The 13,074-nt window shown below is 38.8% G+C and overlaps 1 protein-coding gene across 1 annotated transcript in view; it reads left to right on the top strand.

Annotated features, from left to right (window-relative positions):
- Nucleotides 1-13,074, top strand: part of RSPO3 (R-spondin 3) — a 78,536-nt gene that overhangs the window by 25,962 nt on the left and 39,500 nt on the right. Inside the window, exons 2-4 of the mRNA XM_046676355.1 lie at nt 4,942-5,133; nt 6,705-6,851; nt 12,710-12,907. Coding sequence (XP_046532311.1) covers nt 4,942-5,133; nt 6,705-6,851; nt 12,710-12,907 — 537 coding nt within the window. The remainder of the gene's footprint in view (nt 1-4,941; nt 5,134-6,704; nt 6,852-12,709; nt 12,908-13,074) is intronic.

The raw sequence follows: 13,074 nt of genomic DNA, 5'->3' as shown, positions 1-13,074 counted from the left end.
AAATGACTTTTATCAAATTTGTTAATTTATTAATTTTGATTATCTTGAGCTATAAAATCAATGTTTCTTTCATGTATTTAGCACTTTCTTTGAACTTAGTGAAACCTGTTTTTTAAACCTAAAGTCTATTAAATTTTGTACTTCTGGAAATTCTCTAGCCACAAATCCATGACCATCAGAGGTAATTGGCAGCATGCAATAATGGATTTCTTCCACATGGCAATTTACAATAGACGTTAGTACATTTGCAGTTGGGCTTTAGAAGGGGATTAAAGTAAGGCAAATCCTTGAAGCTTGCACTTAAATTGTTACAGAAACAGAACCTAGATTCCAATGCTGCAATCTGTTTGGTATATCATAAAATTTGAAAATAACGAGCCAAAGATTGTGTATTTACTACATACTCTACTACCATTTAAAACTCTATATTCTGGATGTTTTCTCAAAAAAGTTGAATTAAGTCTCATGACAATAGCCCATAAGAACTGTTGCATCAGTTACACATCATGAGATTACCAAATAGGGAAAAAGTAGGAAGCTTTCTTTAACAGCTAGAGAAATTGAAGTCAGTTACTCAAGAGAGTGTCAATGGTTCGGACACCGAAAACTGGCTTAAGTTATGCATAATGTATATTCTTTTGATACTTAACCTTCACATACAAGTCGAGAAAAGATACTTTCTTCTTTCCCAATTTTAGGGAAAGATGCTAATTTTACCATGTATTTGACACGTCTGTAACCAGAAGTTCACAATTTAAAGTTCCCATGAATGCTGCCCATTTTTCCACTAATATTTACCCACATTACACATCTAAAATTTGTTGTTGTTATTAGTACCATCCAGTCAATTCCAACTCCCAGCGCTGCTGTGGACAGAGCGGAACCCTGCCTGGTCTTTCGGTGCCATCCTCTCACCTTCCAGCGCTCTATCACAGTGCTCCACTGCTATCACTTAGATATAAAGAGATTGGTACCAGAGAGCAAAGATCTATGTTCTAATCTTCAGTCTAAACTCATTATTTGTCCAGTAGTTTACATCATCTCTTTGAGTCCTAGTTTGGGGTTTCAAAAAAAGTAGTGGTGATAGCTTTTACCTTTACTAACAGCAATTACTACAGTTCATTTAGCTATCTATGAGATGCATGCTTTGAAAGCAAAAGTGGTATAGAAATTCAAAGTATTATTACGATTAGCTGATAACGTATCTTTTTCTCCTACCAAATGTCCTTTATTTTGGACTACTTTTCCTTCTTCCAGCATTCTTCAGTGCCTCCCCATTTCAAGATGTCTTCTCTAATTAAGTAGTTACCACCAGACCCTCACATGTACATCGCTAGCAACCATCACAATATTAAGTTCCATCTATTAAGTATCATTTTCTGGATGTTTCATAAAACCCGCAAAATCAATGATCCCAAACCATGCTTATATTTGTAGATGTTTTTATTCTGTGTACCTTGCCCCAGTCCTCCAGCTGCAGGCTTTTACTTCTCCAGCCATCCTTATCTCTTTTCACTGACTGGAACTTGAAACATGCCTTTGTGAATCTCTCTCTTATTTAATTCACATTCTGCTGGTCACCATATTTGATTGAGTCCACCTCCTAAATATCCTTGGACTATGCATCTCTTCTTCTCCACCTTACACTGCCTCTGCTATATTTTAAGCTATCGTCAGTCTATTACCTTGGCCACTACATTAGTCTTCTCCAAGTTTCTGTGCCTGCCGTGCTACCAGAAAAATTACCTTTCTAATACAAATGTGATCATATCACCCACCAGATTGAAATCCCACATATCTACAGAATAATTTCCTTTGCACAGCCCACAAAAGTTCCTTAATCTAGGCCTACCCATGCTTCCAATCTTCTTCATATTCTTCACACCTCCATTAACCACTACTTATGCATCAGTTCCATCAAACTCATACCAGTTTCCTTGATGTGGGTAATTGTGGTGTTCCCTCCTGTAGCCCCTTAATGGCCTCTTACATACTGATAACTTCAACTCATTTTCTAAGATTTAAATTCAAACATTAGATACTCTATGAAATCTCCTACCACCAAAACCTTCATTGCTCATATAAAATAATAGTACAAAAGCATTGTTTGAAAAAGAGTCATTCAGAAATATAATGCAAAGTTATTATTAGAATGGAAATAAGAAGAAACATGACAACGTACAATTCTATTTTCTGTCTTACAATCATAAGACTTTAAGGCTGAAAGAGTTGTTACAGTCAATCCAGACCAAAGTGTTCTGTGGTTTCCATATAAAAAGTAAAACTTCTGGCCTCAAGATGAAGTTTGGGAAATTTGTATCTAGTTGTGTAATACTGACTGTATAATCTGAGTGATCCTTACACAGCATTCAAGAAAGCCATCACTATGCTACCCAACTGTGAAAAGAAAATTTGGAATCATAGAATCTGAGCTTGATGGTCTCAATGTTCCTCACTAACCACAGGGTGCTACTTAAATCTTCATGAAGAAATGAAATTTGCCATCATTTGTACCTGCCCATATTCAAAATTCCCTGAGTAAAAACAAACAGGAATTTTCTTTGCCAGTTAAAACGATTATATTTTCTTTACTTTTTCAAAAATCTACTTTGTCAAAAACTTTTGTCTAAAAAGGAAAAATATGGGGGAAACAAAGCAAGCAAAAAGAATGATTGTAGCACAATGTGTGAGAAGACAAAAGTTTTAACAAAGGAGTTGAGCAAGGCACTTCTGGCATAGCTCATAATTTCAGTGGAAACTGTTACCAATCGTCAGACACATATAGAACTCTCTCCTGGAGAAGTTTCCAAACATCCAAAACCCAATTTTTTAAATAAAATTTATTTTAAGGTGGATCAGTTTTGGAGGCTCTGAACATGTAAATCATATTTACTTTTATAATTGATCTATTTAAATTATATCATAATTGACAAAAGTTTTAAAGTGCATAAAATTACAATTGTGCTTCCTTGGAGCAGCTGCATTTCAGAGATGGAGATAGATTGGTGTGGACCAATTCAATCCATCTTCAATTAAACTCAGAGTCACTTGCTGCCCCGAGCTTGGAGTGATTTTCTTGCAAAGTGAGGTCCTCTTTTCATAGACAGTTGTTTTGAAAAGGTTTTACAGGTTTTTACCTACACCTCTTGCTTCTTGAAATGGGCCCATTAGATTCTGAACACATGGAGCTCTCTTTACTCCTTTACTTTTTAGGGTCCCCCCCCCTTTTTAAATGTGTACACATTTTCTGTAAGTCTCCGATGCTGAGTTACTGGCATGAAAAATGACCCCGTTACTTGGAAAGCAGTTTTCACTTACAAGTCCCCCAGGTCCTATAATGTGTAAACCTCCTGTGCCACTTTATATGTCTGCCCCACCCCACAGAGGAGCATGTACAGGAAAAGCAGACTCCCTTCCCCCACACATTTCCTCAGTTTATTTACAAAACGTCTTGGAATGAGAATGAGCTGCTTGTGGTTCCTGTGGCTGATTCAGGGATGGTTTCCTCTAGACAGAGGATGCTGGTCAACCGTATGACCTCTCTGTAGCTAGCCCGTGCACTGCTGGGGTGAGGCTGACTGGGCTTATGGATAGCCCCTCTAACTCAGCCCAATGGGGTTTGTTTTTGTGGTAGAAAACTTAGCAATAACCAAACATCACTGTTAAGACAGACTTAATAATGGTAAGATCCATCGGAGCCTAACCCTCCCACCATCAACAAAAGAAGTCAGAAATACACTGGGATGTCTTTGCACTCCTGTGCATCAAACTTTGCTTCTGATAAGGGTCAGGACTTTTCCCTTCTGGATTCCTGAAAGGGCAACAAAGCTGTTAATATTGTATTTGAATAGAGAATACATTAGCAGGAGAAATCATCCCAAGCACCAGCTACGTGAGGGATGCTCCTTAGTCAGCAGTTTTCCATCAGCTCACACATAGGTGTCGACGACCAGTTAATATTTGTAAAAAGGTTCAGAGTTCTGAAGATCTCAAGTAAACGTGAATCTTCCAAATGTTTGTTTCTATTTGTTCAGACTTGCTGATGAACACTCTCACCCCACACATTGGTGACTCTTGGAAAGCTTGGAATTCTCAGGAATATGTGTAGCGGTACTTCTTAGTGTGGACTGGTCATGTCCTGACCAAATATATATTTCACTTGAGTAAATGGAATGTGAGGGCACAAAAACTGTAAGACTTCTCTCCCGAAAGATAAACTGTTGAACATAAATTATTGTAAATACTCACATATGATCCATGTGGAAATACTGGTAAGATAATTATCACATTTTCACCATCATATCGATTTGAAATGATAAATATTAAACTTATGTGAGAAGAAATATTTCAGGAAAGCATTGGGGGGGTGGGATGCTGAATAGCTATATAGTTTCAGAATCAGTTTGCATCGGATCAAAGAGTAAAATTGTGCTAAGACCATAGTTGAAAAAAGATATCCTAGAATGTAGTGTCCTTGAGTAAGTCCTTGAGTAAGGACTCAAGCCCTAGCCTGTGTTGTCATCCCTTCTTGAAAAAATTAGAGGCGTACGCTTTCAGCCACCAATAAATGAAAAGCAAAACTAATGTGTATTGATTTCAATGAATGAGCGCAAAATTACCCAGCCTCCAATCTGCCAGAATGCTAGTTCAATGAAGATATTTTCACTATATTTATGATCTATAAATAGTTTGAGGCAATATATTCTTATTTTTCAAATGCTCAAATTTTAAGAACTGTGAAATTAAAAACAATATATGTATGTATTACAGGGAAATACCAGATTGCAGAAAAAAAGAGGGAAAAAAAATCCCAACTCATTTATCCATTACCACCCAATTGAAAGCTAAGAAAGAAAATGTATATTCTGCCCAGAGAATGTCATAGAACTCCTCTATTTGTGATTTAACCTTTGTTTTGTCTTTCTCTATTTGTCCCCCCAGTGCATCCTAACGTCAGTCAAGGCTGCCAAGGAGGCTGTGCAACGTGTTCAGATTACAATGGATGTTTGTCATGTAAGCCCAGACTATTTTTTGTTCTGGAAAGAATTGGCATGAAGCAGATTGGAGTGTGTCTCTCTTCATGTCCAAGTGGCTATTATGGAACTCGATATCCAGATATAAATAAGTGTACAAGTAAGTGCTCATACAAAATTATGTTTTTATCTCATCCTTGGGGACTTGCCAGATTTGAAATGGCCTCTAGCATATTTGTGATATTCAATGTCAAGTAAATAATAATATTTACCTGATAATTAGGCTAAACCATACTTGGACTTAGCCCTCAGAACAGGAAAATTTTCACACTTAAAAAAACGCTCAAGTTTTATGGGTTTTTTTTTTTTCATTATAAAAGTGAAAACTGAGAACACGTTTATAACTCATTGAACCTATAGAAAAGTACTGGAAGCATCAATACCATCGGGGTTCCCTTGACCATCCCAAAATCTAAGTGTTTATAACTCAAAGAATCAATTCAGGTATTTTGGCTTCAAGAAGGATTTCAGTATAGCAACTGAAACATTTGTTTATCAGCTGGAAATAAATGTTGCAAACATTCTCGTTATCACCTCTCCTCTGTACCCTGAAGGTCTACTCTCTATACTGCGGACTGAGTAACCTTTCAAAATGTGCATTAGGAAATACCGCTCCTCTATCATACGCCATATCACTCATCTGTGACTGCCGCCCAAGCACGTTGCACTAAGCTCCCTGGCCTTCTTACAAGATCTTCCCACCTCAAGGCCTTTGTGGTTCCGTCCTGCACTCACTGTTCTGGCAGGTTGGAAAGCTCTTTGCCCACACCTTTGCTTGGCTGGCCCTCTCCTTTTATTCCAGATTCTGTTCATATGTCATCTTCTCAGAGAGGCATTCTATGACCATCTTACCCAAAACAATCAACCTCTTCCCCTTATCAGTCCTTTTCCATATCTTTTTCCCTATCTTTTGTTGTTATTTTTTCCAGAGTACTTATCACTCTGTAACCATATGGCCTGGTTTCAAAAACCAGTCTGCTCTGTGGTCCTGGGCTAGGTACATAACGTTTCCGAGCCTCAGTTTCCTTATCTATAAAATAGGAACATCATAAGAGCTACCTCACTGGGTTGTTGTAAGGTTTAAATGGCTTAATATTGTAGAATACTCGTAGCAGTGTCTAACTCATAGTAATCACCATATAAGGGTCAACTATTGTTATTCTTTATTGTGTCTCCCCTCCTAGAATGTAAGCTTTGTGAAATCTGGACTTTATCTCTCTTTTGTTCACTGCTGTCAACCAATACCTAGAATCATCCTTAGCACATAGTGGGCAATCAAATATTTGTTGGATGAATGAATGAATAGACTTCAGGAACAGCACAAAGGCAACATCCCAGCATATTTCATTAAAGTTCTGATGGAATCATTTCCACTATCATTTAATGTCAAACAGATACTTGGTCTTATAAACATTCTTGGCAGTAGACATGTTGCCAAAAACTTTTTCAAAAGGTAATCAGTACAATAATTTGGAAATCAGTGACTGACGTACGTCAACTAAATGACTGTGGAGGAATCCTTAATTCAGTCTGGCAAAATAGTTTTGAATCCTAAGTATCTGTTTAACACCAAAGTCTCCCGTGCCTGTGGGGTAGGCATCCAGACCTGGACTGACCATAGTTAAGTGAAGATAATGAAAGCGTATTTCTCTTTTCTTTTTTTTCTTTCAGAATGCAAAGCTGACTGTGATACCTGTTTCAACAAAAATTTCTGCACAAAGTGTAAAAGTGGGTTCTACTTACACCTTGGAAAGTGCCTTGACAGCTGCCCAGAAGGGTTGGAAGCCAACAACCATACTATGGAGTGCGTCAGTATCGGTGAGAAGGAATCTAAGATTTAGAAAGAATGAGAAATGCCTCAGATGGTGATGTCGGTCTCCATGGACGTGCTGCTCAAAGTCCCATTGCACAAGAACCTGCGGGCCTGTCTCTTACAGGCTCTCTCCATCCTTCTTTACAGAGACACCATCTTAGTGGTGTTCCCATAGCTTTACCCAGTATGTGTCACAGTGCAATTTAACACCCGTGGCTGCTCCATTATTTCTTATTCTCCATTCTGTCAATAGCTGTTTCAACTGTTCTGATCATTATAGATATTTTTCGTATGATTATTTACTGAAATTTCACTTATAATGATTATATATATACTTACATATATATAATATATAGATTACATATTTATTTAAACTTGATTTTTTTTTTCACTTGAGGAAGATTGGCCTTGAGCTAGCACCTGTGCCAATCTTCCTCTATTGTATTTTTGTTTGTGCGTTGCCACCACGGTATGGTTTTGATGAGTGATGTAGGTCCACGACCAGGATCCAAACCTACAAATCCTGGGCCCCCAAAACAGAGCACACCATACTTAACCACTACACCACAGCCCGGCCTCTAAATTTGGTCTTGAACTAAATTTCCACCTTAGGGCAAGAGTTTCACAAAACACTAGGTCTGATGTCAACCACTGACCAAAATTATTTTCCAAAAGGAGAAAACATAGTCTCTGGATGCAGCCCATTAATACTCAGTAGATGGATCAACGACTCAGAGAACTGGAACCGAAGAAGTTAAAAATCACACTTTTTCTCTCACCCTGCTTTGCTGAAATGTCCTGCTTGCACAGGTATTCAGAAACAAGGAGAGGATTTTGGACTTACTCAAACTGACAGACGGACACAGTCCCAGGGTCTGACTAATTGCAGGCTGAATTTCCTGGAGGGGAGGTCCCTCAGACAAGTTGTTTGTCTAAATAACGGATCACTGTCAGGCTATATTTTCCCTCTTTTAAATGTGGTGCAGCTACTACAGCTACAAGTTTGATGAACAGTTGGGGAGCAGATGCTAAACCAAATGGGAAAACAGCATACTAAATCTCAAAGTCCCCTGGGCAACAGCTACAAGAAGCTTTGATGCTGCACCGATGTTGGCACATGCACACAAATGTTCTCCCGATTCAGTACAAGATAGTGTCCAGGACTCCCCTGGGGTCCCCACAGACAGATCCATTCAAATCTAAAGTGCTGGAGTAATAACTCTAAAGTGGTGATTTAACCATTTCAGATCCACACGGAAAATTTACTTCTAAGCAAAGTTTTTGAGAGGATGAAATAAATAGATGATATTTTAAAGATCATTTCAGAAGCATCTGGAAAACAACAATCCTGAAACAGTTCATGGCTCCTTTTGGTCCAGTCTTTTGTTTTTTCCCCCTCTAGTCAATAAAGACACAGAAAAACAACTTAGTAATAGGGTAAAAGATACATGAGAAAACACTGCATGTTCATCTCTTTGTAGGTCCTGAGGGCTGATGATTAGAGGTAATAAGTTCCAAACAGTGGAAAAAATAGGAACCAATTCTGTGGCACATTCAAGGACAGAAATTCGGGATGAGTTGCAGAAAAGTTTGTGGTATTTCTCTCCCCAGGAAAGAGGGCACAGGTTTAGACTGTCTTAGTTGTTGAAGGCGCAGCATTCAGTCCTTGAAAGTCTATTTATCCTAAATGTATTAACGCTTTCCTATCACAGAGGGCATTTAATACCTGGCACTGCTGGATTAGCTATGAAAATTTACTGGTAATTTATACTACTGTTTAGACAAAGACTAGGTCTTAACATAACTAAATTTAAGAAATGTATATATTTTAGAGTAAGGGTTAGCAATCTAAAGGCCATTTAGTGCATCGGGCTCATTGAACAGATGGGTATAAATGACCTAGGACATAGTAATAGCATGAATCAGTAACTTTTGTTTAGGGCTGGCTCTTGTGGCTGGCTCCATAAGGCAGCTCTCATCAAGCAGCGCCGAACCTACAAACGCTATATGGGCCATGCCCATGGGCTCGCTCCAGAATTTCATGAAAAAGGATGATCTATTTGATTATCACGAAGGAACAGTAAAGCTTAGTTGTCTAATAAATATGATAACTAGGACCCAGAGAGCTGAAATGATGATCCCAAGGGTGCAATGTGAGTTATTGTCAGTGCTGTACAGTACCTTGACTCTAGCTCTCTAGCGCTCACCCAAGAGGCTGAAGAACGTGTCTCTCCTTTGCTAAAATCTACACTGTATGACTTGTTTTTTACCCAGGTGTTGAGAGGAAAGGTCATAACCAGAGAAAGTACTACCCTGATATAGAGCTGGGGCAAAAGGCTTGTGCCATAGCATATCTACTCCCCCTGGTTTGCAGGTCAAATTAAGCATAAATGTCCACTGAACCCAATTTTATAGGAGAACGTATTTCTTCCACTTTGTGCTCCAGATATTTGCTTCCTTTTTGCACTGTCATTCTGTCATCCCCATCGCTCCTCTTGGAGAGTTGGCCTTGTTCAAGTAGTCACAGAGGGAAGATATCCAGCTCCAAAGAGTAAGTAGCAAAGAACGAGCCCTAGTTCTGTTTTCTAGGAACGATGCAGTCAGTCAACGAGAATGAGAACAAACAAGTAATGGTGTTGTAAAGCCACTACTGGTGGGACATCCAGTTCAACTTCTCTCCTAATTCACTGGTGGCCCAGTGGCACAGAGGTTAAACTCACACGTTCCACTTTGGCAGCCTGGGGTTCGCAGGTCTGGATCCCGGGTGTGGACCTATACACCACTTGTCAAGACATGCTGTGGCAGGCATCTCACATATAAAGTAGAGGAAGATGGGCATGGATGTTAGCTCAGGGCCAGTCTTCCTTAGCAAAAAAGAGGAGGATAGGGGGCTGGCCCTGTGGCCGAGTGGTTAAGTTCACGTGCTCCGCTGCAGGCAGCCCAGTGTTTCATTGGTTCAAATCCTGGGTGCGGACATGGCACTGCTCATCAAACCACGCTGAGGCAGCGTCCCACATGCCACAACTAGAAGGACCCACAACAAAGAATATACAACTATGTACTGGGGGGCTTTGGGGAGAAAAAGAAAAAAATAAAATCTTTAACAAAAAATAAAAATAAAAAATAAAAAATAATAAAAAAGAGGAGGATAGGCAGCAGATGTTAGCTGAGGGCTAATCTTCCTCAAAAAAAAAAAAAAAAGAATCCCTTTTACAGTGTTCCTGTCAACCACAGCGCAACCACTTCCAGGGCCGGGGAGCTAATTCCATTTTTGAGATACTAGCTTCTTTAGTGAATAAAGATTTCCAGTGTTCAGATTGTTCTTAATACAGAAGATAGAAGAAATACAGAAGGTGAGTAGTTCTGTTTTTTCTTAATTACCTCTTAACCAAATAGTGCCCCAGTTCTACACTGCTCATTTAATGACCTGAATAGAATTTAAATCACCCTTTTTGTTGTCTTTACATGTTTCCCAAAGTGTCCATTTTTTCCAGAAATACTTTTAGGACACTAACATTATAGGTTCATTCTACAGTATTTTTTGAGGGAAAATTCTCCTCCTCTCAAGGCTTTTTAACTATCCTACTTATTAGAGCTTTTTACTACCTGAATTCACTAGTTTTGAATATTTTTCCTCCTTCTTCTTCAGTGCAACGATCAAAGATTGTCATTAGAGTTTCATTTTCGAACCATTCATCAGCTGACTAAGGACTCAGCTACGTCTGCTGGGATTTTGTAAATCGGTTTTTCTGAAGTCTAGGTATACATTTGCTTAGATCACCTTTCCTATTGTGAAAAAAGCACTAAAGTTCTGGTCACTTCCACATCATATAATTTTTTCTAATTTAGTCCTCTTAGTTCTGGCATTAAATGAATACTGGACAAAGTGACAGCTCAGAAACTTTGATCTTTATTTTTCTATTTGCTTCCTTGGAGGTATTTTTATTCGTATATGCTAAAGACCCACTGCTTTTTAATAATTAATATTGGGATGGGAGATATGTCCTTAACTGGCAAGAGATTATTATACCATTAAGTGACTTGGTTGCTCTATCCATTAACCAAAATTATAGTGGTGTAAGTGAGCATAAAGATTATTTTGAAAGTGGTTCAGTGAAGTTCATTTAAATTCATAGAAACCTGTGTTTACTTATCCAGTCATTTCCATTTAACTCTGTGTTGCATGCAGATACCTGAAAGGGATAAAAAGCATGTGAAAATGTGGATGGCAAATGGATTTAAATTTCTAAAACATTTAGGTTGCCTTTCTTGAGGTTGTACGAAAGACAGCCTTCTATTCTAAAATCAGGGTTCTTTAAACCAGAAGGCAGCAAGACAGCTTACTGGAAACTTGTTTCCGTGGACAGTCTTATGTCATCTGAAAGAATTACTGCTGTTGGCTGTTTCCATTGCTGTAAATTAGGAAGTTTTATGACTTAAATATAAGAATAGCACCTTACAGACATTTATTTTCATTGAAAGTGCAAAAATCTCTGCAAAGAGCCAGCCCTGATGGCCTAGTGGTTAAAGTTCAGTGCTCTCACCACTTCAGCGGCCTGGGTTCACTTCCCAGTCATGGAACCATACCACTCATCTGTCAGGTGCCATGCTGTGGCGGCAGCCCACATAAAAGAACTAGAAAAACTTACAACTCAGATATATAAACATGCACTGAGGTTTTGGGGAGGAGCAAAAAAGAAAGATCTGCAACAGATGTTAGCTCAGGGCGAATCTTTCCCTGGGGTGGAAAAAAAAAGTCTCTGCAAGGAAGCCATGATTGAAGAGAAGAGATTAATGCATACGGAACAAGAAAAAAATATACAAAAGAATCTTTAGAAAAAGTACATCAGGACTGGCCCCGTGGCTGAGTGGTTAAGTTCGCGCACTCCGCAGCAGGAGGCCCAGTGTTTCGTTAGTTTGAATCCTGGGCGCGGACAAGGCACTGCTCATCAGACCACGCTGAGGCAGCGTCCCACATGCCACAACTAGAAGAACCCACAACGAAGAATACACAACTATGTACTGGGGGGCTTTGGGGAGAAAAAGGAAAAAATAAAATCTTTAAAAAAAAAAAAAAAAGAAAGAAAAAGTACATCAATTCATCATAGAAATCATTCAGTCAAGTTAATTCCAGAAGCAGTTTATCAGCTGAAATTGACCTAGAATTGATTTAAAATAGATACTATGCCTGAACCAAACCCATTAATAAATGACAACGTTTAAGTACCCAAGAGCACGTGAAAGAGAAAAGACAGGGAATTGTAGGCCAAGGACTTGGATTCGTTTTTTTGCCTAACCATTCTCTAGCACAGACGTTCTCAAACTGTGTTCTCAGGACCTGCAAATCAGCATCACATGTATTGTTAGAAATGCAAATTCCCCAGCTTCACCCCAGACAGCTGAGGCTCTGGGGATGGGGTCCAGCATTCTGTGTTTTAGAAAGCCCCTCAGCTGATTCTTTTGTACACTAAAGTTTGAGAATCATTTCTCTAGCACATAATAACGACTATTTTATCAAATTATACCCAGGATCAACCAATAAATGTATCAGTGCCCTAGAAATTGTAAGGCATTGGTAAATTGTGAGTAATTATATTAGCGCCTGGTTTAATCAACTCTAGAGTGAAAAGTAAACCCAAAGCAAGAATGAGTTTACCTGATAATATAAGAATGAAAAAATGGAAAACATTCTATTCCTGCCTTTCTCTTTCTCTTTGTTTTAAGTCATCTTGCCCAACTTCATTCTGCAGGATTTCCGCTGAGAGTTTGGGCAAGTATTGATGGAAGCAAACTTTTTTGTTTATTTAACAATTGTGAAAATATTTGTGAGCCAGCTGAGGCTCTTGCTGCTGTTCTGTTTCAGTGCACTGTGAGGCCAGTGAATGGAGTCCTTGGAGTCCATGCACGAAGAAAGGAAAAACATGTGGCTTCAAAAGAGGGACTGAAACACGGGTCCGAGAAATCATACAGCATCCGTCAGCAAAGGGTAACCTGTGTCCCCCCACCAGTGAGACAAGAAAGTGTACAGTGCAAAGAAAGAAGTGTCAGAAGGGAGAACGAGGTACAGTCATACTAACAAACTGTGCTTGTTTGAATCCTCAGAATTTGATGCAAATTTCACTTCATTTCTTAGGAAATATTTAGTATTATCACTTGTGTCTAAAACCCTGAAATATGTACCAAACCAAGAATATGTCGGCTGTAAATTACAGAATATTGATGTAATAG

Source organism: Equus quagga, chromosome 11, assembly GCF_021613505.1.
Source record: "Equus quagga isolate Etosha38 chromosome 11, UCLA_HA_Equagga_1.0, whole genome shotgun sequence".
NCBI classification, from domain to species: Eukaryota; Metazoa; Chordata; class Mammalia; order Perissodactyla; family Equidae; genus Equus; species Equus quagga.
Note: the sequence above shows the minus strand (reverse complement) of the source record. Positions and strands in the feature narration are given on the sequence as shown.